Below are 25,432 nucleotides of genomic sequence, written 5' to 3' on the forward strand. Positions count from 1 at the left end.
CTTGGGCCAGACTGGATAGAATGTATCCCAAATGGTGTTTTGGCAAGAAGACAGTCATTTCCAGATGGATCATTTATACAATTTTAATTTTTCTAACTAAATTGCATTTCTGCTAAACGAATGTGCTGTGGGTATTTACAACTGTAGGGATCAATAGGCCATTTAATAGAGATATTTTGGAAAGCTACCTCAGAATATCAGGCTTAAATTGCACAGAACTATAGAATAGGGAAAATAATTTCTCTGTCTTTACATGTATAAATATATAATACAAAAGTAAAAAGCAGAAAGTGTCATGAGAGACACAAATTATTAAAAACATTAAAAATTGCATATGAAAACAAATGTATTCTGATTTTAAAACTCTATAGTGTATCCAGAATTGTGTATCTTCAGCTTAAAAATAATTAATTAAATTAATTCAAAATATTGTTAAGAGCATTAATTTCATATGACAGGTTTTAGTTTCTACAATCTCATGTTTTTCTGGAATTGCAGCAGGTCTCACTATTCTTCATACATGTGATGCCTAGAGAAAATTATAATATACAAGGTGATTTTGTTGCCATTAACTGAAATTTCCTAGGCAATCATTCCTTGTAAATGGCAGATGTGAAAGGTGACAAGAAGATTAATTGCTCCTTAGTTATAAATACTCACTGACCCTCTGTGTCTGCTTCCAAAGGGAAATAAAGCTTTTACAATTTTTATTTCATTGCAATAAACTGTGTGATTTCCCTGCATGCACCAAACATTTATTAATGTTAACAGCTGTGACTTTTTTCAGGCAGCTGTGAGTCAACAGGGAACAGGGGCACCTGTAAGCTAAGCAACTCAATGTATCATTTTCTTAGGTTTTCTCATGTAACATTTCACACGTGTAAGGCTCTGCCTTAGCAGTTCTGGGAAGACTGAGGGGTCACAGGGGAGAAGCCCCAAAGTCCTGTGTGCTGGCCATCAAATGACATGCTGGAATAGATCTATCACCAGCCCAGCCCCTTCCCCAGGGACTGGTCTGGCCATGAGATGAACTGCAAGGTTAAATGGTTTTATTGCAGAAAGATTTATTGAAAAGAGGTATATGACATCAGTTGCATAGAGGGAGATAGAGAGGAGTGCTCAGGGTACAAAAGCAGGTACAGGCAAAGTTCAGGTAGGTTTGGGTTCTCTGTCTCCAATGGGCTGATTTTCCCCTTTTTACTAATGCAGTGAATTTTCTCTGTATTTTTTGTCTTTGTACTTCAGATTCTTGGTTTATTTCAGTACAGGCTCAGGTATTCTATATGTGGGGTGCATTTTTACTGACACATTTCAAGGCAGAATACACAATAATAATTTAATACATTTCTTTTTGGCTGACTGGAAAAAACCTGTAGAGCTCTTGAGTAGAAATGCCTGGTATTTGTTTGATTGGTTCTCACATTTCCATTAGAGTGACTGTTCAAAGTGAGTCACATAACTCACTTGTTTACCCTAGTTCTTGTCACAGGTGGACAAACAGATCACTGCAGCTTGCATTAAAATGCCATTGCATGCAGATTATGTGTGGGGTCTGACAGCCTCTCCAACAGCCTCTTCTGCTGAGAATGGGGCCATGCTGCTACACTCCATAAGAGAGACAGAGCAAAATGTTTCTGCCCCCTAAGGGCGAGTCCAGCAGAAACTCGAGCCACAGGTAAAAGAGATTCAAGAGAGCTGAGGTGTAAAGCAGAGACACAGGTCTACAGGCCTATGTTTCAGTGGGCCTGCCCACCTGGGAAAACACATATATTCAGACAAGCCTGAAATTTAGCGTTTGTGCTGTTTTAACTGTGATGGTAAAATTAACAAAGATACTTTTGTGGGAGAAGAAATCTCTTTTATTGAACCGACAATTATGGAAAAGTGTTTTCATGTATAGAAATTGTTATTCTTTGGGCTTGAAAAAGAGAAACAAGCATTAAATTGTGTTCATTTGAAGGCCAGTCTTCTGTGCCACAATGGCAGCTCTGCAGTGGTGAGCCAGACTCCATCCCAGGCAGCAGGAACAGGCATTCCTGAAGCTAGTTCTGAGTAATATCACTCGAGGAGACAGGTTAAAGAAAAAGGACTTTATGATCCATAAGCCCTTTCACATTTAAGATGTTTTTGTGTTTGGAGTAAAAAAGCTCTGTGATGAGTTTTGGCCTAGCACTGAACAAAAGAATGATTTAAATAGTGCAGCTCCAGATCAAATGAACTTTGACAAATATTTTGACATGAAACAAAATTAATTTTTCTCCAGTTTTTTATAAGCTAAGTAAACCCCTGTTTTGGGCCAATCAAGTAACGTTGTGGGGTTTTTTTTGTTTTTTTTTCTTTTATTTCATCTAAATTAAGCATTGAAATACAACTCTTTTTTTAGCTGAAAATTCAAGCTGGTTATTTATTTGGGGAATGATCTTTTAATACAAAATTAGTTTCAACAGGAAAAATTGCTTCAGTAGAAGCACTTCTGGTACAGGACACATAGGCAGTACATACCATGGCTGAGACCAGTAAATTGTCTATGTTAAATCATCAAATAAAGATGCATATTCCTGGGACTAGCTTAGAAAAGTCGTTTTCTGTACAAATAAAGGGAATCAAAACTGTCATAAGAGTGGATTTTCATGTTTTTGTTAATTTTACAGTAACAGTGTTAACATTAAATAAACATCAAAGCTCTGCCAGCTGACTTTAAGCTTTGACAGGTCTTGACTTATGTGTAAGGATAGATTCACTGGCACCAGACAACATTCTGTACTAATTCATCTCATTCCTAATTTCATATTTCTCCTTATAATTTTTATATATTTTTTCTGGGCTATTTCTGTTAATTATCTTTCCATAATGCTTCCCTTGTTTTAAAATATTCTGGTTTAAATATTATTTTTTTAATAAGCACCAAGGGATATGCTTCAAACACATTGGTGCCCAGGGAATATCCCACACAATCCATCCTTCCAGATGTTTTCCTGTCCAGAGTGGACTTCAACCTCTGGCTTGAAGACACAGCTCCTCTTGGACCCTGAGACACTAATTAAAGAGATCTTATGAAAACATCTAGATCTGTATGAATGTTCAAGTTTGTGTTGAGTTTAATCATGCAACTCTACATCTTCTTGAGGAAGGACAAAAAGTGTCTTGAAATTTTGAGTAATTTGCACATGCCAGCAACAGTGACACTAATTCTCAATGACAAAATTGCTAACCCATGTAATTATTGTATAACCTATGATTTTGCAGTTTAGTCTTTAATAATAGAAGATTGAACGTGTTGATGTCACATACTCATCATAACTCATTAAAACCAAACATCAATTTAGGAAAAGTTTTCATTTCTATTAAATTCAGGAGGATTTGAACTGAACACTAACTGCTGTCTAAACTCTTGTGACTCTGGCCACAGCATAAGAGCCAGAGGAAAAGCCTGGTCAAGGCATTTTAGGAGGAGGGCAGGCAAAACTAAATGCTACTGTCTCAAGGATATAGATAAAATTAGCCAGCCCTTGGGAGACAAATTTCCTGGATTTGTGTTCACAAGGGGATGAGTGGTTTGTTTTCACAGCAGAAACTGCCTCTTCTGCTGAGTCCCCTGCCTTGCCCATGTCACTGCAGAAGTGCCTGACCATCAGGAGTGGTAGCAGAGATATGGCATAGGCAAAGAAGCAGGCAGCAGTTCCTGAAGGGCTTTAACTTCCATTTTCACCTAACTGTAAAGCTTAAGATTTTGTAAAGTGTTGAATGACATAAAATGAAGAGGAACCAAAAAGAGATGCAGATGGTGGTGCTAGCTGGCGTTCTGTTTATGGATGGTTGAAGACAGAATTGATTGAAAAATCAGAAAGAGTTTAGGTAGCAATCTTAAATGGAGATAAAATTTTACCTGTGAGGTTGCAGCACACATGCAAAGACATGCTTCCATCTGTGTTTGGGTAGAGCAGGAGTAAGCAGGAACATAGGTGAACAAGCCTTCCTTTTTACTCTTTTACATTGTTTGTGAAAACTATGTAGGGAGTTAAAGAAATCCTAGAACTGATGTAGGGAGGAGTTAAAGTTGATCCACACGTTAACAGAGAGAATAAAGACTAAAATAAAAGAATTGTGTGAGACCTCCTCCTTTAAGGTTAGGTCCCATTTGCTCCTTATTGTAATATTATTCATCTATTTTGTATCATATTTCTTTGTGTGTGTGCATATTGAAGTGATCAGTATTGATCTGACTTGAACATGTTATTTTCACACTCACATTCTGTTAATTTTCCTTAGTTCTTCATCACATTTTCTCTAGAGACATGTATTTATACTTGCCTATATTAAACAATTTTTATTTGTTTGCAATTCTTACAATGTTTAAAAATTTATCACTAGGTACATTTTTTGGAAAATAATTCACCAAATTCACACATTGTGAGTGAGTCACACTGCTCAACTCTCCAGTTTCATTCTTCATGTCTTTCAACCATTTAGAGTCAATAGAAGTTACATTTATACTTTACATTGTGCACCTCACCTTTCCCACAATGGGATTTAGTGCAGTTCTACAAATCCACAAAGCCCAACTCAGACAGTGCCCAAAGCTGAAATCCAGCCTCAACCCTTTACAATTTTTTCTTCACCACTTCATTCAGATTTGTAAAGGGAGCACCATCTCATTGTAACATGCTACCAAAGGATAAAATCCTCCTCTGATGGAGGCTTAGAATAAACATTTCAAGACTGAAATCAATTCATCTATAAACAGAGATGACATGGTTGACATTTGCTGAAAAAATAAGCAGAGATTATCTTTCCATAGTGACAGGACACTGAAAAAGAGTTGAAAGACTGGGCTGAGTTCTTTTTTTCACACAGAGAGTTTTCTTCCTCCAGGTAAAGTGTAGTAATCATGATCTTTATGGTTAAGTGCAACTAATGAACAATCATTGTAATTCAGACTGCATGAAAACAAAGCTAAAGAGGTTAAGAAATTAGATATACCTTAATGAAGAAACAAGAGTCTTCCACTACCTTCATCTGGAAGGACAGAAATTTTAAAGATCATCTTTTTCTATAACAGTATCAAATTTATTGACTTGACAAGTTGAGAGTTGGCAGCAATTATAAATAACTTAATAGACCCTGTGCTTTCTTTGGGGAATCAAACCTACATTATACCTAAGGTGTAAGTTGTATTCAGTAATATAAATCCTTTTTTATTAACATTATTATCATTGGCATGCCTCTATATGTCTTTTTTAAATAAATCAATAACTATATTTCAGGGAAGTATTGTAATAGAAAAAGTGTATTTCAGGAAATAAAATGTGGAATTAAAGAAAAAAAAAAAAAGCATGCCTAAAAAGTTGAAAATTTCCAAGTTAAGCTGGAAGAAAAACTAGTCTGAGGAGGCAGAGAAAGACGATGACCAAAAAAGAACATGTACTAACATGGAATAGCAACACCATTTGTACTGGATTAGAAAACACAATTCTAGTACTGCTTTAATAAGAGAATGTAAGTGCTCATAAGGCACAAGAGTACCATAATCCACACTGGTCTAGGATTACCAGTTTTATTAGCAATTTTAAGGACATGGATATATAGATGATCAACACCTAAAATAAAAATGTAACGCACTCCAGTAGAGTGTTCCTTTTCTACGAGAGAACTTTACTTCTTCAGTCAGAAAAAACTCTGTCTCTCTGGAAAGAAAAAACTAACCTGAGAATTAACTAGTGGATTTATTTTCCACAATGAAATCCCAAATACAAATCACTCTTTATTTCCTGAATATGGCTGGTTGCCAAAGAATTTTCCAAGCATGTGTTTCACTTTGCTCCTGTGACATTTGCTGTCTGGATACAAATGCAGATAATCAGTGCTGGTTCCTGCCTCTCCAAATTCTCTCAGCAACAGAATTCCCTTGGGAACTTGCTCACAGAAAAGCCTGGATCCGACATGCTCCTTCTCACCTCCATGTGTTTTAACCCCAAGGCTGGACTTAAACCAGGCCATGCAGGTCCAGCACAGGCAGCATTGGCTGTAGAAGGCTTTACAACAGCAGAGGTTCCTCAAGGAAAAAAAATCCTGTGGAACAACATCCAGCTGTTCTATTCTCAGAATACAATACATAATAAATAAATATGTGCTGAAAGTGAGCAAACTGAACTCAGAGAACTGGAGGAGTTAACACAGTCTTTTCTAGAAGTAATAATAACATACTGTAGTTGTCTTTATTATGCTTCATTATTCTAGCCATCTTTCTGGTTTTGTCACTGACCAAAAAAATAAATGTAATGCTAAGTTTCATGCTATAATTGGCCTGCTTCCTTCCACTCCAATTTGTCAGCAGTAATCCTCATGTGTGACAGGCAGATTAATTTTTTTTTAGGATTTTATTATTCCCTAATTCTTCAAGCAGACAACTTTGTGTCTTCTCACTGTTCCTCATCTATTGTGTCCAGTTCCTTCTTCCCTCATTCCAAAGCCAAAGAAAATTCAGTATTCCAACAGGGGAAAACACATTCAGTTCACTCATGTCAGTCTCTCCAAATTGTTTGCATTTGCTTTGCGAAAAACTGAAGCATAGAAACCAAACCTGTGTAAGCCCACGTCTGCCAGAAGACAGCAGCTGTCAGCAAACCAAAGCCAATCACTTTTCATTGAGTCTGAAGGAACTCAAGCTTTTTTCCCCTTGTTCCCTCTTCTTCCTGCCAAAGATTACACAAGAGAAAATCTTCTCCAAAAAGCAAACAATCAGATTGGCTTTTCAGAACAGATTGGCACTTTATCATCATCTTCTTTGCTCATATGAAAATAGATTTTATGTTCTGCTGTTTCTGAGACTGGTCCATACACTGCAACTCCAACACATGAAAAGCCACCAGTGGACCACTGTGAGGTCTGCACTGGGTTATCTCACTGCTCAGCTTGTGCAAGTGGTTATATGTTGGGGTGAACCAGTGCTGCAAGCCTGTGTAAGAGCTGGTGCAGAAGCTCTGAAGCCATGCTGAGGATGCTGAGCCCAAGCAAACAGACCCAGCTGGGATGAAGAGAAGATTCCTGCTGTCTCCATGTGGATGCAGATCTGGGACGTCAGGGCTTGAGCTAAAATACAGGTGGGATCGCACCAGCTGTCCCTATCCTGCTTTACAGTCCTGTTTTTAAACTCATTGGAAATGCCTCTGCCTGAATCAAGGTGCAAGCAAGCCCATATGCCAAAGTCAATAGTATGAGATTTATTTGATAGTCAGTATGGGGGAAGGAGAGAGAGAGAGAGAGAGAAAAAAGAAAATAAAGAAATAGAAAAGAGGTGTGGGGGACAGAAAGATAGTGGCTGGGAGAGATTAAAACAAATATCACCATGCCATGAACACATCAGTGTTCCATTTATCCTCTCCATCTGATCTTCTTGGTGGTGCAGGCCCACCCAAAAAAATAGAATCCAATGTGGTAATATATGTTCAGGCACAGATACCCCTCCTGAGCCAGGACAGGTTTGACACATCCTCTTGCAGCAGACTCTGGGTCTGTTGCATCCTTTTGCATCACATGCTGGCCTGTGGTGCAAGGTCTCAGGAATGAGTCTGGGGAGCACTTCAGGGGTCTTTGATGGATTGTGACACCTCCTCAGATGCTTTTCACATGAATGTCCCATGGATGTAGCCTTTCTGGGGTTGGGGGTTCCATAGCTGAGACAGTTTGTATAAGGGAGGATGGGTATTCACCACCTCTGATCTGAGGTTATGCCATTCCAAAACTCTCCTCCTCCCCGCTTTCTTGTGGGAGAGGTGAGCCTGTGTAAACCTGGCCTCTGTGGGCTGTGGTCTCCCCCACACCAAACCCAGCCTGGGACAATTTTCTGCTGGATTTGGCTTTCTTGAGGATGATTTCTTTTCCCTCAGCCTTGTTTATTTTTCCCTAGACCTGAGATAATTGAACAAAGGTGTCTTATCTCAAGTTCCCCTTAGGTGGCTGAACTCAGTCCAAAGTTCCAGTCAGGCATCTCTAAGGATGTATCTTCCATGGTTGTAGCTTCTTTGTACAGTTTCTGCTATAATGGGCAAAACTCCTCCATAACAATGTTTAAGGCATGAAGCATTTCAGTCTCTGACACCTGGTGAATATGGATATGAATATATCTCTAGGTTTCTGCCAAGATCACAGTCTGTATTGATGCAAACTCAGATGTATCATGCCATTTATACTCTTCATAATTTAACTGTGTTAGACCCTCATGGCCCCAGTGTCACGATCCGCAAGGTGGGATTCGTGATGTGGTTCTTTTAGCCAGTCTTAGAGTACAAAAGATTATCAGCAAACCAAGGACTTAAACAAGAAAACACAGTTTATTGAGTGCTCATCAGCACTAATATGCGATAGAGGGAAAGAAAAGAGAAAGCAAAGCATAAGAGAAAGAGAGTAAGGGGATTATAGCTACCAACGTCGAAGTCCACTCAGCCGTCCAACGACGCAGAGTCTTCTGTCCGTTGGGGAGATCTCAAAGGAGGGTGAGTTTGGGGTATAATTTTATAGTCTTTTGCAAAGCGAGGGGCGCAGGGCCAAAACCAGATGAGATTGATGATCATTGTAATGAAATTCCATTGCGCAGGGAGCAGGTGTAGGGTACAGAGCGATCCATGTCTTGCAAGTCTTTGCTCACCAGCAGGAACAAGGACAAGGTGTTGTGGAAAACCCATTGCACAGGGTACCAGGCACAAACCTCTGCTCACCAGCAGGAATGAGAGCCATGAGTCGTGGAAAACCCGTTGTGCAGGTTACCAAGGCTCTGCTCACCAGCAGGAACGAGAGCAGTGTACCGTGCAACCACCTGCAAACAATCACTGAGCAAACATCCATCTCAGCTAGGCCCAAACCCCCAAACCAAGTCTCTTGTGATATTCAGGGTCTCAGTCTCTGTCCTTGAGACGGTTGTGAGACAGATGAGGGAATCTTCGGACCGTCTCTTACACCACCCCGTGGCTCACAATCGTCGAGGTCTTTCTGCACGATGTTGTAGTGCTGCTGCAGAATTCTTCTCTGAAGTCTTCAGGACTCGTTACAGTTGGTAGTATATCCCAGAAAAAACAGAGACAGGTAGTAGGGAAAAGATAAGGGACAGAAAAAGGAAAAAGAGAAAACAAAAACAATAAGAAAATCAATATATTGATTACAAAGAAAAACCATTCCATATATATAATTTCAACTAAAACTTACAGATTGGTTTCTTATCTTAAAACAAACAATAAATTATATTCTAAAATACACCATGATAAAATGATTAACCTCCTAGTCACAATGTCAAATTATTTATTGTAGTGCCTGCATAATTCATCGAGTATCGATAACCTTAGGGGTATCAGCAACATGTAAAGTACCAATCATATTGTGTGCATCCATTATGGCAGTCAATTGTGTCAACCTCTTCATCATTCTCCAATTCAGGATGTACAAAATTGCTGATAGAACAAAACCAAGTAAAACTAAAATCAAGAGGACGATGATGGGATGACACAATTTGTTCAAAACACCTGTAGCAGTTGGTGACCACCCAAAAAGAGTGTCCCACCACTTGTGTTCAGCATCTTTCCTTACTCTTTCCAGAACACGGTGTATTCCTTTCACATTGTGGTGAACTGTAACTAAGGTCTTTTGTCCATCCTTTTTGATCTTTTCCAAAATTTCGATTAAATCCTGGTGAAGCAACAATTGCCTTACCAGAGTAAAGTTCATTCCAATCGGAGCAGGCACTAAACGATGAATCAAAGTGTAATTATACTGCAAAAGATAATATGAAGTAACTGGAGCTAAATAAGAAAAGTCACAACCTATAATCTCAGTAAAATTGCATACACAAAAATTTGAATGATTCTTAGTATCCACTACTATGTTTTCTACAAGCATACTATCACAAGCAGTTCTCAAGCATACACATCCATTGCCTACATACACAAGCACTGTTTCAGAAGTGTCATTAGGATGGATTTCAAAATGACAGATATTCTGTTCTGTGTCTAAACAAATGTCTTGAGCTTTGATTGCATTACTTTCACAGATAAACCCTTGTTGTTCCCGGACAATACAATTTTCCAAACCAACAGTTTGCCATTTCCCACCAATCTGACGGGCCCATTCCCTATGCTCTAAAGGATAGAGAACAGCTCCGTCATGATTCAGCCCCAATGCAATGATAGGAAAGATTGAATGTACTGAAGCATTACGTATTGTCAACACAAAAGCTGTGGCTGTGTTTGTGATGGGATCGTAGGTAAAATTTACCAAATTCCACCAAGATTGAAATTCTTTTTCAAAATCATTGGCATTGTCCCAGACTATTTTCCGAATCTCAGTGGGAAAGGTGCCTTCTTCACCCTCTCTGATAATTGATGCAGCAACTGACTGCATCCACAACTGGGCTTGAATACAGCTAAGAGCCAGAGAAACATTGTTTTGGGTAGCACTGAGTGCATCAATTATTAATTTGTGATCATCTACATTTACCCTTTCCCAATTTGGTAATATGTTTGATAGCAACCACTGTTGGGTTCCCAAAGCAGTTAAAGATGACCTCAGTGGTTGTTGTATTTTGGTCAAATCTTTAGTTGCAACAGCCAATTTATTCATCAATACTTCTGAATCAATACTATTCAAAATTCCTAGTCCTGATCCCACGACACCGGTTATATCTCTTGTCATCCGTTTGTGAAAAGGATTTCGCTTTCGCAACCAGGTTGTCCACCCCTCAAAGGAAGTTTGCAAAAAAGGTGAACAAGCTGGCTGAATCTCTGAGACATTGTTTTGCATTAGTAATTTAACCTGTTTGATAGACCATGCTGGATTAAATAGCATTTGTTGTTGGCCAGTTTTCCTGATTACATAGGGTCCAATTTCAGAAATTTTTGGAGTCAATCTGATTGGTGGTTGTGTGGTAGGTACTACAACCTGAACATTAAGCTCTCCCCAATATTTGGTATTGTTTTTACCACACACGACTTTGGAGGACAATTGTACAGCCGTTAAATTCAGCCAACAATCTTGATTCCGAGTTTCACAAGATATAACCTGGCCACGAGATCCGGCAACTTGACTGTGTACAGGCTCAGTGTGGGATCCGGTACTCAGTCTGCAGCGTATTGAAACATCATCACCTTGAGTTAACAGAAAAGAAGGGAAAACGTTAGTTTTACCATTCAGCACAAAAGGGGTATTTACACCATGGTATGTGATTATCACACTTAATATAGGCTTTGTTACAGCATTTATTTTAAATCTATAAGTTCATGGTTTATCTGATCTTCATGTCCCTCGGTGTTCTTCTGTAGAAAATAAACAAAACAGAGTCTGCCACATAGGGGCAGGAGATTAAAATGATGGAATTATCCAGTGGGTGTTTATCCAATGCTCTATCCCCAGGGCATCGGAGGTTACCCATGAATATTCTCCTGTAGTTCTTTTAAAAGTTTCAGTTTGGACTAACCAAGATATAATCCCCACTCTTACCAGCAGAAAGCGTAGAATTTCTTGCCACTTTTCCTTCTGCCATACTGAAATTCTGTTTACTTCCCAGTCCTTTTGTTGCCAAAAAGGAAGCCACTCAGTATATCCCTTGAACATAGCAGAGGAGTTAGTGTAGATACAGACAGGAGAGGTATTCTGTACCTCATGTTGGAAAACACTCCAAACAGCTATCAGCTCTGCAGCCTGAGTGCTGCTTTCTTCCTCAATAACAATTTGTTCAGCAGAGGAAAGGTGGAGGGCTACTGCCCCACACCTCCACACCTCTCCCTCTCGTTTGGCAGAGGTATCAGTGAACCAAGAGTTTGCTGATTGTTTTTGCTCACTGTCCAGAACCTGTGAGTGGTGTTGCTTTGGCCCACTGCCCAGAATCAGTTGAGGGTGAGGTGGAGCGCTTGGTACAATGGGGCTGGAATCCTGCCACTGAGAGACCAATTTACTTAATTTTTTAAGCGGCAGGTTAACCATTAAACCCTTCGGTACCCCTTTCTTCACCCCCAAGTTCCACCAATACTGTAGGCTAGAAATCAGCCTACCCTTTTCTGTTTTTATGTTGGGAGGGGTTTCTTTAATTATCAAGTCAGGTTTGTCATGGCTGCTACTTAAGCTCTCAGTTTTTTGTATCACCTGATTTTTTACAGCTCCTTCTGTTATTGAGAAGATGTTAGAGTCATGTTCAATCCGGGCATACCACTTTCTCACTGTGGCCCTCTGGGCCACCCCGTCAGGGTGGAGGGTCCCAGTAGTGGCTGTCTTAGTAATTTCAAAAGGGCCTTTTAATGCAATTGGTTGTTGTTGTGTAATTTTTTCTACTTCTATGAGAGCTGGATTAACTACCAACAATCCCTTTTCCCAGGTAGTGCACCTCTTTTCAGCATCTTTATTTTTTATTACTTCTTTTTCATCTCCTCCCACAAGGATATCATCTGTGGTTGTTTGGAGGAGAATTGCTGTAGGTTTCAGTGATTCTGGAAGACCACAAATTAAAGGGGTCATAATTTCAGCTTTCACAGGTAACAAAATTGGTGATTCATAACCAACAATTAATTTTCTTTCATAAATCAGTTGTAGACAAGCTGCCTTATGCATGTTTTTGAGAATTTGGTCTGGGGAGCCGGTTAGAGCTACAGGATCTCCCCTTTCCAGGGGGTTAAGTCCCCCTGCCCAATATGCAGCTCGCTGTGTTAGGGACCATGGGTTGCGGTTATCTCCTGTTGTTAAGAAAACACCATGTCCCCAGTAACCACTTGCTTCTTGTTCAGATAATCGAATTTGATCTCCCCCTGTGAGAGACACTCGAAATACGTATTCTGTCTCTGACTCGTGAGGGAGACGCTCATACTCCTTTTTTAACTTAGCCAATTCAGTAGCAGTGTACGGGATTTCTTTAGTGGTTATATGTGGATCAAGATCTTCATCATTGATATAGTTATATTCTGTTTTAATCAAAGGTCTTATTTGGGAGCAACAGTTTTCACCACAGTTTTTTACCAAATGTAATTCTGCTTGAGAATATTTGTGATTTATCTGAGGAGTTTCTTTTTCCAGTGACTCCTTAAAGGAATCAGCACACTGTGAATTTTTGGCACACTCCTCACTCAGAGCAGTTCGTAACAAATTATTTTCATTTTGCAAACTTTCAACTAAATTTTGTAGGGATTCAATAATTGCATTTTCTTCCTGCCTTCGTCTCGTGCGAGCCTCTACAGCTGACGCAAGGCAAGCTCCCAATACAGAACAAATTATGGTTTTATTATGGCCAAATTTGAATTTTGCCTCATGTTGCAGGGAGCAAATTCTATCAGTTACATTTTCTAGGTTGTACCAATTATTTTGAGCCCATTCTTCCCCAGCTGGGGAGGGCTTAGCATTGTGTTTTGCTAACAAAGCAATGAATGCAGCTTTATCTTTTATACTAGAGTTTTCAGAGTGTTCACTCATGTTTGTGTGTGTGAAGGGTTCAGTACCACTACAGGGAGGTAAGACTTAAGTTACGCACAGACGCAGCCTTTGCCACGTCACCCTTCGCGTCCCTGTATGGATGAAGAGACAAAATCTGCTTGGGAGGCACCCCTTTATGTTAAAATTCAAGTTGTCTCTTTACTACACCAAGCAGTCAAAATTCATCAAAAACACATAACAGTACACAGAACCACTACAGGGAGGTAAAACTCACACTACATCAGACGCAGCCAACGCTGCGTTCCCCCCTGCCGTGGGTGGAGAGACCAAATCTGCTTGGGAGGCACACCTTTATGTTAAAATTCAGACTCTCCGCTACACCAAGCAGTCAAAATTCATTAAAAACACATAACAGTACACAGAACCACTACAGGGAGGTAAAACTCAGTTACACTACATCAGACGCAGCCAACGCTGCGTTCCCCCCTGCCGTGGGTGGAGAGACCAAATCTGCTTGGGAGGCACACCTTTATGTTAAAATTCAGACTCTCCGCTACACCAAGCAGTCAAAATATAAAAAACCAGTAAGTCCCACCTTTTGTACTCAAAGATCCCGTGTAAAATTCTGAAGACAGAGCCCTCAAATGAGTGTAGGGGTGCTTTTCACCTGGGCGTGTGCAGTTTGCGAGAAATTCGAGTCGCCTCCCTTGCTTTCTAAACACTGCTCACCAGCGTGGCAGGCTAGGTGCGGCTGAAGCGAAACGTCCTTCCCCTGATACAGACTGCACAACAACCTGCAACCCCTTCTGTCTCTCAGAATCCTGTCCGTGACGCCAATTTATGTCACGATCCGCAAGGTGGGATTCGTGATGTGGTTCTTTTAGCCAGTCTTAGAGTACAAAAGATTATCAGCAAACCAAGGACTTAAACAAGAAAACACAGTTTATTGAGTGCTCATCAGCACTAATATGCGATAGAGGGAAAGAAAAGAGAAAGCAAAGCATAAGAGAAAGAGAGTAAGGGGATTATAGCTACCAACGTCGAAGTCCACTCAGCCGTCCAACGACGCAGAGTCTTCTGTCCGTTGGGGAGATCTCAAAGGAGGGTGAGTTTGGGGTATAATTTTATAGTCTTTTGCAAAGCGAGGGGCGCAGGGCCAAAACCAGATGAGATTGATGATCATTGTAATGAAATTCCATTGCGCAGGGAGCAGGTGTAGGGTACAGAGCGATCCATGTCTTGCAAGTCTTTGCTCACCAGCAGGAACAAGGACAAGGTGTTGTGGAAAACCCATTGCACAGGGTACCAGGCACAAACCTCTGCTCACCAGCAGGAATGAGAGCCATGAGTCGTGGAAAACCCGTTGTGCAGGTTACCAAGGCTCTGCTCACCAGCAGGAACGAGAGCAGTGTACCGTGCAACCACCTGCAAACAATCACTGAGCAAACATCCATCTCAGCTAGGCCCAAACCCCCAAACCAAGTCTCTTGTGATATTCAGGGTCTCAGTCTCTGTCCTTGAGACGGTTGTGAGACAGATGAGGGAATCTTCGGACCGTCTCTTACACCCAGTTAGACCCATAGTTCTGTGCTGGGACCTACAAAAACATGCAATTTGGAGATGGACTGATGGAGTAAAGAAGGAGGAATTCTGACTAAGACTGAGGAGTAAATCCTGTCCTCCATCAAGCAGTCCGTAAAAGATAAATAGGTTTTTGAAGTGAGAGCTGCCTCAAAAAAAAAAAAAAAAAGTGCAAGCATATATCACTGTCCCAATTAAAAAAAGATGTGAGGTAGTACTAGAGTTTAAACTATCTGGTGAGCAGGGCTTGATTGAATAAAATTTTACTTAGGAGCTTGCATGTGTATGGAACACCACAGAATAAATCACAAAGGAGCAGAAATGTAGCACATGGCTAATCAAAAACTGAAGCAGACACTTACTAAGGAAACATAAAGAATATTGGAATGAAAGGGACTTAAAGCAAAGAAGCTCTGTGCTATTGCTTGATTCCTGTTGCATTCAGAAAATCAGGACTTTTGTTCACCCTTGGAGAGCAGATATGATTCCTCCTAAGCTGCCTGAGACATAATCAACTTCTCTTTTCAGCTGAAAGCAATGCAAGGAGCCCTGGAACAGGGTGAGCTGCTCAGGCAAAAAACCCTGAATGTATAACAGGCATAACTTATCCTGACAGAGTTAATGTTGAAGTGCCAATAGAACCATCATGAGGGCTGCTGTCTCACTTGTTCTTGACACAAAGTGTCAATTTGTATCTATGACTGAGGTCTTCTGCCTCCTTAATTTCCACTCAAACCTTCAACGCCAGAGGTGTACTTGGAATCAGTTAGGGTAAAAGATACATTGTGAAAGAAGACATGCATATTCTGACCTTTCTTGGTAATATATACTTAAGGCTCATGATGGCATACAGGTATGAGAGGCCAAAAATAATTTTTATGAGTTGGACACTTAATTATCTGTGGAGCAGTTTATTCCCATGATAGAGGCCATCCTCACCATTACAATACAATTCTGTCATCCTAGAAGTCCTTATTTCTGTCATCCTAGAGGTCCTTATTTCTGTTGTCAGACCTTCTGGACAACCAGTCAGTATGAGCAGGTTTCTGTGTCTGCAGCCTCACGAGAGCAAATGTCTATGGAAAATCTAATGCATTTCTTTCTTTGTGAGATGCTTCTGCCCTACGCAGGGTGAAGGCAGAAAAGAGAGGTGGGATTGCAGGATGACTTCTTTCCTGAGAATGTTTTTGGAAGCTGCCTTTTTCTGCACGTGTGCACCTGATAGTAGGAAATGCAAGACAATGGGTGCATGAGGAAATTGAAGGTTCTGACTCAAGAAAACTTTACATCAAATATTCAAGCACAGTAACATTGCTTGTTATGAGGCATATTACTTTGGTTTTGCATTTGTAGTGTATTTCTACATGTCTATATTTATTCTTTATGGCTGAGGAGTAGATGCACCCAAAGTGCTTATATTTGAATTAATATTCTTTTCTGATATTGCTGATTTTTTTTTCATTTCTAGTAATGAATTGATTACATAACAACATAACAATAATAGTACCTTAGTTTAATGTTGACTCAAGAAAATCACAGTGGGAAACTTAAGTTTCTTATTCCACCTCACGGCCTTATTGCAATAGAATTGTATCATCATTTCTATTCTGTTCATAAGGCTTGTATACAACATCCCTTACCTGTTTTCTAGGAAACTGTTTAGGGGTGATTGCAAAACAAGTTCTGAACATGCTACAGAAAACAACATCTGAAAAAACAAGCAGAAATGTTAAAAGTGTTTGACTCTTGGAACTATAAATCCATTTGTTAATGATGAATCCAACCTAAATATCAAGAAACAGTCATGATAGTATTTTACACAAAATCATACTGTGGCTTCCCTTCAGTACAGTATTCCTTAATTCCTTTAAGGTTTTCTGGGAATAAAAACTTGTACATATGGTCTGTGGCCTTAAGACTTCCCTGGGAAATGGTGTTATTTATATATTAATTCATTCACAGATGAAAAAGGCAGATTCTGCAATATTATTGTCTTCAAAGCACAATCTTCTATGTGATTTTTTTTTTTTTTTTTAATTCTCAACACAGTCACTTTTCCAACAGCTGTAGTCCAATAAAGAAGGGAAAAGTACTTATCCTCCCTGGTGAAAATAGTCTCTTTGGATGAGCTTGCTTCCCTGCTGCTGCTTTGACCATCCTGCTCTTGAAGGACATGGTGGTGTGTCCCAGTTGCTCCTCAGCGACCATTTCAGAGAACAGGATATCTACACAATTGCCTCTGATCGAAATTCAATTTCTTCCTCTAATCTCTTATTTCTCTTCAATAATGTCTGTTGAAAGAAAATTTTGCTGAGAGGTAGAAGACAAATATATTTCCTCTTTATTGTTTCCCTGACCTATCTGCTTCCAAAATAGAAAAGGTTTTATTTCCTTTTTCCTTTCCTTTCCTTTCCTTTCCTTTCCTTTCCTTTCCTTTCCTTTCCTTTCCTTTCCTTTCCTTTCCTTTCCTTTCCTTTCCTTTCCTTTCCTTTCCTTTCCTTTCCTTTCCTTTCCTTTCCTTTCCTTTCCTTTCCTTTCCTTTCCTTTCCTTTCCTTTCCTTTCCTTTCCTTTCCTTTCCTTTCCTTTCCTTTCCTTTCCTTTCCTTTCCTTTCCTTTCCTTTCCTTTCCTTTCCTTTCCTTTCCTTTCCTTTCCTTTCCTTTCCTTTCCTTTCCTTTCCTTTCCTTTCCTTTCCTTTCCTTTCCTTTCCTTTCCTTTTTTCCACTCTTGCCTTTTCCCTTTTCCCTTTCCATCATTTTCTTTTTTCTTCTGTTCATAAATGACTCATTTAGAAACAGTCATTCTCTACCTCCCTCTTTCTCTGTGGATTTTTTTTTGGCAAAGCCACAAAAGTGAAACACAATGCCTTGAAAATTAATTCAGATTTTGCTGTTGACTTCAATAAAACTATTGACTTGCATGATGTTTTTCCTTGACCTGCAATAGAACATTCCTTGATTACAAAACCTCATATTCTAGGATAATGTGTTGAGGTAAAGTTTGGATCCAAACTTATTATTTAGCCTGTATTAAAAATGTGTGAAGTACATATCTGTGTGAATACAATATCTGTGGAATACAGACTTTAACAGTAAGATGATAATATTTCATCTACTCTTTGCCAGTCCAGCTTTCTAAATAAATTCATGTATGTTTTTGACTGAACCCTTAAGAGTTAATTTTGGAAGCCTGATGCTGCCAGGACCATGGAGTGTTAGAGAATTCATCTTTCTTATTCTCCTCATAACTGAAAGCCCATAGTGCATGCTTTTTCCAAGTCCTTGATAACTTTCATTAACGCTGTTTTCTTTCTTGAATATTACATGACCTGGGACTCAGTGTGCTTAATAGGTAGAAGCAGCAAAGAAGTTCACCAGTAAAAACAGAGCAAATGAAGTGCCTTATTTTTGATGAAAAATTATGAGCTGCTTGAGAGGTGCAGAATTAAGATTTTAATATTAAAGTAAAAGATATGGAAAATCCCCCTGCTGGCTCTCCCTCATCTTATTTGCCAGAATGATCCCTAGGGTGGTCATATAAACACTTTTGTCATGGTTTGTTTAGAACAGATATAAATTTGGAGAGGATATTACAAGACTTTAAAATCAGATTTGTTTATATTGCATTCACTTCTGTAGTTTGGAAACTAACTTTGTACTCTTCATGTGACTTTTCACATTGAAGATCAGAAGTCCAAGACTTTTGCTGCTGACAGTATTACAGTATAGATCTTCTAATCATTTCTCTGCATATATTAAAAAATTGATTAACTCTAATAAGCCTAGCTCACAATAGTGCATTGCAATGTTATTCCTTTAGAGTTTCTTTTGGCAGTCTTTAGTTGACTTTAGGTAATTCAGTAAGTGTCCATACAGATGCATCATCATGCCCAAAGAGACTCACTGTCAACAGCAGGCAGTGCTGCATCATAGCATTAAGTTTTTATACTGCTTTATGTAATGTTTTTGTGTTGTCTTTAATTAAATCTAAGACCTAGAGGAAAATGAGGGCTGTGCATGCTGTTTGTATGCTGGTAACCACAAAGAACACCCAGAAGAAAGTGGAAATAAAAACAACTGTTTGCCAACGTTGTTATTTGCAGTGAATATCTTGGTTACTGCAAGCATGTGCTGCAGTAAAGGAACTCAGAAGGAGCTCTTAACTGGCACAAGACACAATTTGCTGGCCACGTGAGCCCACGAGCACTTGGCAGGCTGTCTATGGATGGGTGAACAGGGAAAGAAGCAGCCATGCCTAGGAGTCCTCTTGGGTGACATTTAAACACCAGATCCCCTGGGCACAGGGTGGTTCTTCCAGGCACTTACCCAAACACTTTTCTGGGTGAAGACCAATTCTTCTGAAGCCACCCCAGAAGGAATCATAAGAGGGAGATGCCATCAAATGTGTTGCTGTATGTTCTTTGTGAATATCAAGACAATGAAAAGGGTTTTTTTTCTGACACACTATGGCCAAAAAGTGACAGATGCAGCAGACTCCACATCTGATGGTGCTGAGAGGGAGCTGACTCTCAAGTCTAGTTCAGTGACAGCACTGACAAAAAGTCCCTCTATAGACAGATTTGCAAGGAAAGGATGATAATATGCTTGAGACAGCATCAAAAAAGCCTGTAATTATAAGTATAAAGACAAGTAAAATCTAGGGGTTTCTTAAATATCAGGTGGTAATTCCCACTACAAGGACAACTCCTTCCTATCAACATATGATTTTAAGAAAGGATTGTCATGAAGCAGCTAAGCAAATGCAAACTTAATTTTTATTAATTTTCAACCTCAGAAAATACTCATAGTCATGAAGTTCATAATAGTATGTTCTAGAACCTTAATATTCCATTTTTTATCTTATTTACTGCCCTATATACTTTGAGCCTTACTTTGTCTCCTTAAATCGAGTAGATACAGCTTCCTTCTCCCAGCCACAACACCATTTTCTAGCTCTCTATGCCTTTGTTCTTTTCCATGCAACATCTCCTATGCCTTTTTTTGCCACCTTACTTAAACTTTTTTCAGATGGCTTCTATTCTCCACTTACTCCACTCTTATTCTTGTTTCTTCTCTTTGACAACATATGTCTCAGAATGAAAGACTAATTAAATTGAATAAATGAAAACCAACTAACAAAATAATTTACTCTTTTGTTCAGAAAAATGATAAAACTTGGAAATCTGATAACCAGAAACCCTTTAGGACTTGTCAATATTGGGAAACAGAAACAACTTCCACAAATGCATAAAACTCTTGTTCTTAATTTTGTGTGGTTGAGAAAGAAAATGCTAAACACAGACACATTTTCATCTGTAAAGAAAAATTGTCATTTGTCCAGAACTGAACATTGCCCATTCTGGGCATTAAGCCAGGATGATTTAGTGAGAAGGGAGAGCCTGCATTTGGAGAGGCAATGAGGAAATGCCTCTCTGACAGGTTGATTTAAAGGAATGGCAGCTGTGTGAAAGTGCTGAGGGAAGAATTGTACATTACATTTTTAGGGAGATTACTGGGCACCCAATGGAGACAGATATGAGGGGGTGATAAAAGCAAAAGCCTATGTTAAATGTACTTAACAGACACCCGAAATTTTGAGAACCTCTATATTTGGGGTGATAATCTTTTTCCTCTGTAGCTTAATATGTCTTAAATACCGAGGACCAAACCTCCTTGTAGCCTCCAGGGAGGCTGCACTGGAGCATAGCAGTACAGTACAGTACAGTACAGTACAGTACAGTACAGGCAGAAGGAAACCCTGAGTGTCACACCAGTCAGTGCCCACCTCCCATGAGCAAGGACCTGTTAGCGTGAGTTTAGGGGTACTCTTGGCACCTTCCTGCCCTGCCTTTTATCTATCCTCCTGCCTTCCTTTGAGACCTGCTGCTCAGTCACTGCATCCAACAGCCATGACTTGTCCCAGAGTTGTTTCTAACACTCTCTGGGGACTGTCTGGGTGTTGAACTTCACTTCTCTGCAAGCCACAGAAATTTTCCAGAAAGCCCAGGTCAATATCTGAGACATGTTTTTTTTCAACTTCCTTACTTTCTGCTGAGGGCTAAAGATTTCTCTGCTAAAGCTACCTCCCTTGATCCTAGACATTTGTGAAGAATTTATTAAAAATATTGTTTTCTGCATGACAGAACATTTTAATACACTGAGTCTACAATACTTTAAATTGACTGAATTTCATTATCTTCATGCACAATATCTTATCTAGAATTTTTCCTCAGTAAATATTATTAGCATGCAGTTGGTGCAGTAAGTCTGGGAGGAAAAGGTCTTATGCAGCTTTGGTAGAGTTATGAGTCACTGCTATTTTATATCCCTATGAGAAAATACTATAATGCATGTTAAGCCTCTATCCCAAACCATAACTAGGTTAACAGCATTTTTACTTTCCACATTCCTCCATGAACTCGATTGATATTATATTCTCCATTTTTTGCCTTAAACCATTGCATAATGCTGAAAGATATTGTTCAAGGCTTCTTTATTTCACCCAACTTTTATGCAGTGGGCAAACTACTCCTGCAAATAATTTGCACGTGAGTTGGGTAAACTAAAATATTTTTGTGAGACACTGAGATGCAAAGATAGCATGAAAAGACTTTGGATGTTTATCATTACAATTCATACGAAATAAATTTGTAAACAAAATTAAATATAAAGAGATAAAGGAAAAAAAGTAGAACAAATAAAAGCTTCAGGATGAAATATTTCATTTGGAATAGATGACACAAGCCTTGGGTAAAGATTTTCCTTGAGGAAAGATTTATTAGACCATGGAAAAGAAATTTGAGAGAAACTATAAGTCATGTAAAGTTGTTAGGGGTAACTGCTGCAGATATTGGAGATGCTGGAGAGAAAGAACTTGGTTTAGCAATGCAGTTCTAAACAGACAGAGAAGCATGCTGTGAGCACCTTCTAAAAGAACAAGGCAAAATTGCTGGAGCAAATAAATGTCTGATTGTAAATGTCCACTTAACCTCCCTGCAGGAGCTGAAGCGCCTGTGATGATTTTGTATGGGAAGTGAGGAATTTCTGAAAAATTATTTTCCCCAAAATTCAGCTAGAATCTATGTACTCTGTTGAGAAAGAGGGAAATAAGGAAAGGAACTGAAGAGATATGGAGACAAAAAGGAAACCTGGACCAAAGAAGCAACTTCTCACAATCTGGCATTTAGATTTCATTAGTACATCATACATGAATTTCAATATAGTCAAATATAAAACCCTCTTGTTACAGAGTACTCTATAAGAAGAGAGGTGAAAAGCCATTCCAGATGAAATGTTATAATTTTTTCCAGTAACTCCAATGATATTATGATTTTTGTTAGAGAGCCTTTCCCCATCTAAAATGGGATGGCATGGGTGAGGGCTGAGGTCTGTACTGTGTGTTCATAGGCAAGGGCTAACATAGATCCACCACTTCTGTATCCTGTTCAGACTCTGCTGGGTACTCTGGCCAGTGCCTGTCTTAAATTACTTCATACTTGATTAATTTATCTATCATTAAAAGCTATTTGTGTCAAAGCTGTCTGATGTGAATTCACTATGTAAATTTTCTAAAGCAGTTAATTTTTGTGTGTTAAAGTTTGAATTTCCTCTTATTACCACAGGAATATTGATTGAATTATAAAATAGTATATGGCTATTGTGAGGAACAATATGGAAATGAGCTGTGTTATTGTTGCATTTTAATTTAATATGTAATTCAAATTACCAACACCATTGTGATTTTAGTTTTAATATTGTTTTGGGAGTGATGCAAAATGACAGACAACATAAAAATGAGATGGTTTGGAAAACAGTCATCTGAATCTGGTTGTAGTTAAGTAAAGGTGGGAACATCCTGACCTTCCACACAGCCAGATGTGGAAAATATACTTCAAAGTCTTCAAGACAAACCTAATGGCATACAAGATTAATGGGTGCTGTTCCTGAGGGGCATAAAGGGCCTTATAACCTTGGAATCCATGAAAACAAGGCATATATGGGAAGTACAAACTGATATTTTCTAAATAATCTGGATGATATTAAATTTCTTATCTATAGCTGAATAAATGCTTTAAGAGAGGCTACTACCTCTTCAATTAGTGTTTTAACTTATTTAATTTAGCAATCTTTTAGCACTAGCTTCATCTTTTACAGAGTCATTATGTGTTTAAGTTTTATCAAAGTAAACTAATTAAAAATATGTGTTTTTAAAATTTTAAGTAAAGTTACAGAATTTCCACTATTTGAAGTTAATGAATATGAACATTCATTTTCATTTACTGGGGTAATAACCAGACAACAAAAAAAATTAATTTAAAATCTAAATTAATTAAAATTTAAAATTAAAAAATTCTTCAACTTTTAGAAACTAATGCAAATGAAGATTTTTATTTTTTTTTTCAAGACAGGCTAACACTTAAAAAGCACTATATTTAAGAAAAAAATTGTAACTTATTTTATATTACATCCTGGTAGGAAAATTAAAGTTAGTAGAATTTCTTATTATGAATTCTTTTGCATTTTCAGCTATTATTTGATTTTAAATTCTGGCATGCAGTAGGATATTCACCATATCCTAGTACAACGTATACCTTAAACAAAGGTGTCCTTTCCCTTCAGGTTCCACATTTAGGGACCCTTATCTCAGTTTCTTTCATGAAGTAGAACAGCCCCAGCCAGAAATGGCTACACAATATTCCTTGTTACAAGGAATAACATGGAGAGGCACAGACACACTTCACAACCAGTCTGTCCAGAGAGGCTGTTGACATCAAACTTCTAGCATTTCATACTCTTCTTTTTTTCCCCCCTTTAAAGAGAGAGGGGGAAAAGAAAGCCAAAAAACTCCATCAAACACAACCCCCCAATAACCACAACTCATACCCTGTCAGTTCTGCTTTATTTAATAAAATGAAGGAGCAGGTGACTTGAAGAATTGGTAACAAGATATGAAGATTTTTATCTCCATAGGAATGATTTGAACACAGCTTAAGTTAATAGTGACTGAAATCTGTCCCCAGGAGACTATTGCTCAAGTGAAAAGCCTGTTGATCATTTTGGTACAATGTCAGTGCACTGTGTAAGTGCATCTTTGTAACCAGCACCACAGCTGTCATCTCTGCAGCCTCCGCAAGGAGGATAGAAAATAATCCTGGGGAATGAAATACTCTCTCTCTCAAATAAATCATCCCCTTGGGAGCCCTCAGACACAGTGAAATAAAAATGCAGCTGAAGCCTTCACTGTGGCTTTTTCTGATTTTTCTACTTGCATGTACACATGTGAATTTGTCTGGTTTGGTCTAGAGCAGGAATGAGCGTGCCAGGCACAGCAAGATGACTCGACCCATGTAGCAAGGGTCAGCTTTGTTAAGGGATGAGCTTTTAGCAATTCCAGTCACCAATGCACATATTTCCATTCAACTATTTATCCTATCCATATCAAGGAAAGCAAAAGTCACTCTTCAACCCCACCTTCTTTGTACTTAAAGAAATGAATTTGAAATAGAATTACTGTCAGACAACTCAGCAGTTCTGTAGCTCTAATGGAAGCTTTTCCCCTTGGCCCCTCCTTGCAAACACTTAAGTAAATTAACACAGGTTAGACAAAGACATACACAGATCAAAGGAGCAAGCCATACTAAATGGCTTAAGACTATTTAATGTCCTCCTTTTAGACAGAAAATGAACTTTTGCTTGTTTTCACAAGGTGAAGCCCCACTGTAAAAACTGACATATCAGGATAAATTAACTCTCTCCACCTGTCAGAGGATCTGTGCACCTATTCCCCCCCAACAGGACATTTATCTTGCATGCAGAATTAGAAAACATACTCCAATTTGGCTTTTCAAATACTAAAATAATTTAAAATAATCTACTTATGATGCCAAGTATTCTCCATCATATACCCAGCTCCCCTGTATCTTCTGAAGAGATTTTCTTAGCCCTGTCTCCTCCAAAACACCTTATTCAGAAAAAACAAAGATCTGCTGATAATTTCCACACTTTACAGCATTTCTGCTTTGCCTGTTTCTACTTCCTTTCCACAAAGACATGAGTTTCTTAAGTGGTAGAGATTGCAGCTCTCCCCACTGATATCTTTATACCTCATTTTGCCTTTTTCAGGTGATAATGTATTCCTTGTCTGTAATTCTGAAATTTCAGAAGTTAATGTGGTTTATTAGCTAAATATGGGCAAAATTGTTCCACTGAGGAATAAGACAATTCATCAGCTGCTCTGAAAATTCCTTTACAGCTGTAAGAGCATAACCCGGTTTGCCCTCTCATGAGGGATGCAAGAATACAGTGCTCAGGAAACACAAACAAATAAACAAACAAACAAACACAGAAAAAGGACTTTTAGTTATGGGAAGAAAAAATTTTTCAGAAAAGTACATGTCTGTCATGGCAGACAACCCCCATGAGCAGCTCCCAGTTGGGAAATGCCATGCCACAGCC

General features: G+C 38.9%; 2 protein-coding genes and 1 long non-coding RNA gene across 7 annotated transcripts in view; all 3 read right to left on the reverse strand.

Annotated features, from left to right (window-relative positions):
• LOC111933506 (uncharacterized) overlaps positions 1–25,432 on the reverse strand; it is a 271,070-nt gene that overhangs the window by 20,001 nt on the left and 225,637 nt on the right. The window lies entirely within an intron of this gene.
• On the reverse strand, positions 8,312–11,140 carry LOC147653591 (uncharacterized). The gene has a single exon (XM_086887784.1). The coding sequence runs from the start codon at positions 10,828–10,830 to the stop codon at positions 9,313–9,315; it is 1,518 nt and encodes a 505-aa protein (XP_086743910.1). The 5' UTR covers positions 10,831–11,140; the 3' UTR covers positions 8,312–9,312.
• On the reverse strand, positions 8,312–14,959 carry LOC147653590 (uncharacterized). The gene has a single exon (XM_086887783.1). It carries the CDS (start codon positions 13,435–13,437, stop codon positions 11,344–11,346), a length of 2,094 nt encoding a protein of 697 aa, XP_086743909.1. The 5' UTR covers positions 13,438–14,959; the 3' UTR covers positions 8,312–11,343.

This window comes from Cyanistes caeruleus, chromosome 4 (genome assembly GCF_971803275.1).
Source record: "Cyanistes caeruleus chromosome 4, bCyaCae1.hap1.1, whole genome shotgun sequence".
Classification (NCBI taxonomy): domain Eukaryota; kingdom Metazoa; phylum Chordata; class Aves; order Passeriformes; family Paridae; genus Cyanistes; species Cyanistes caeruleus.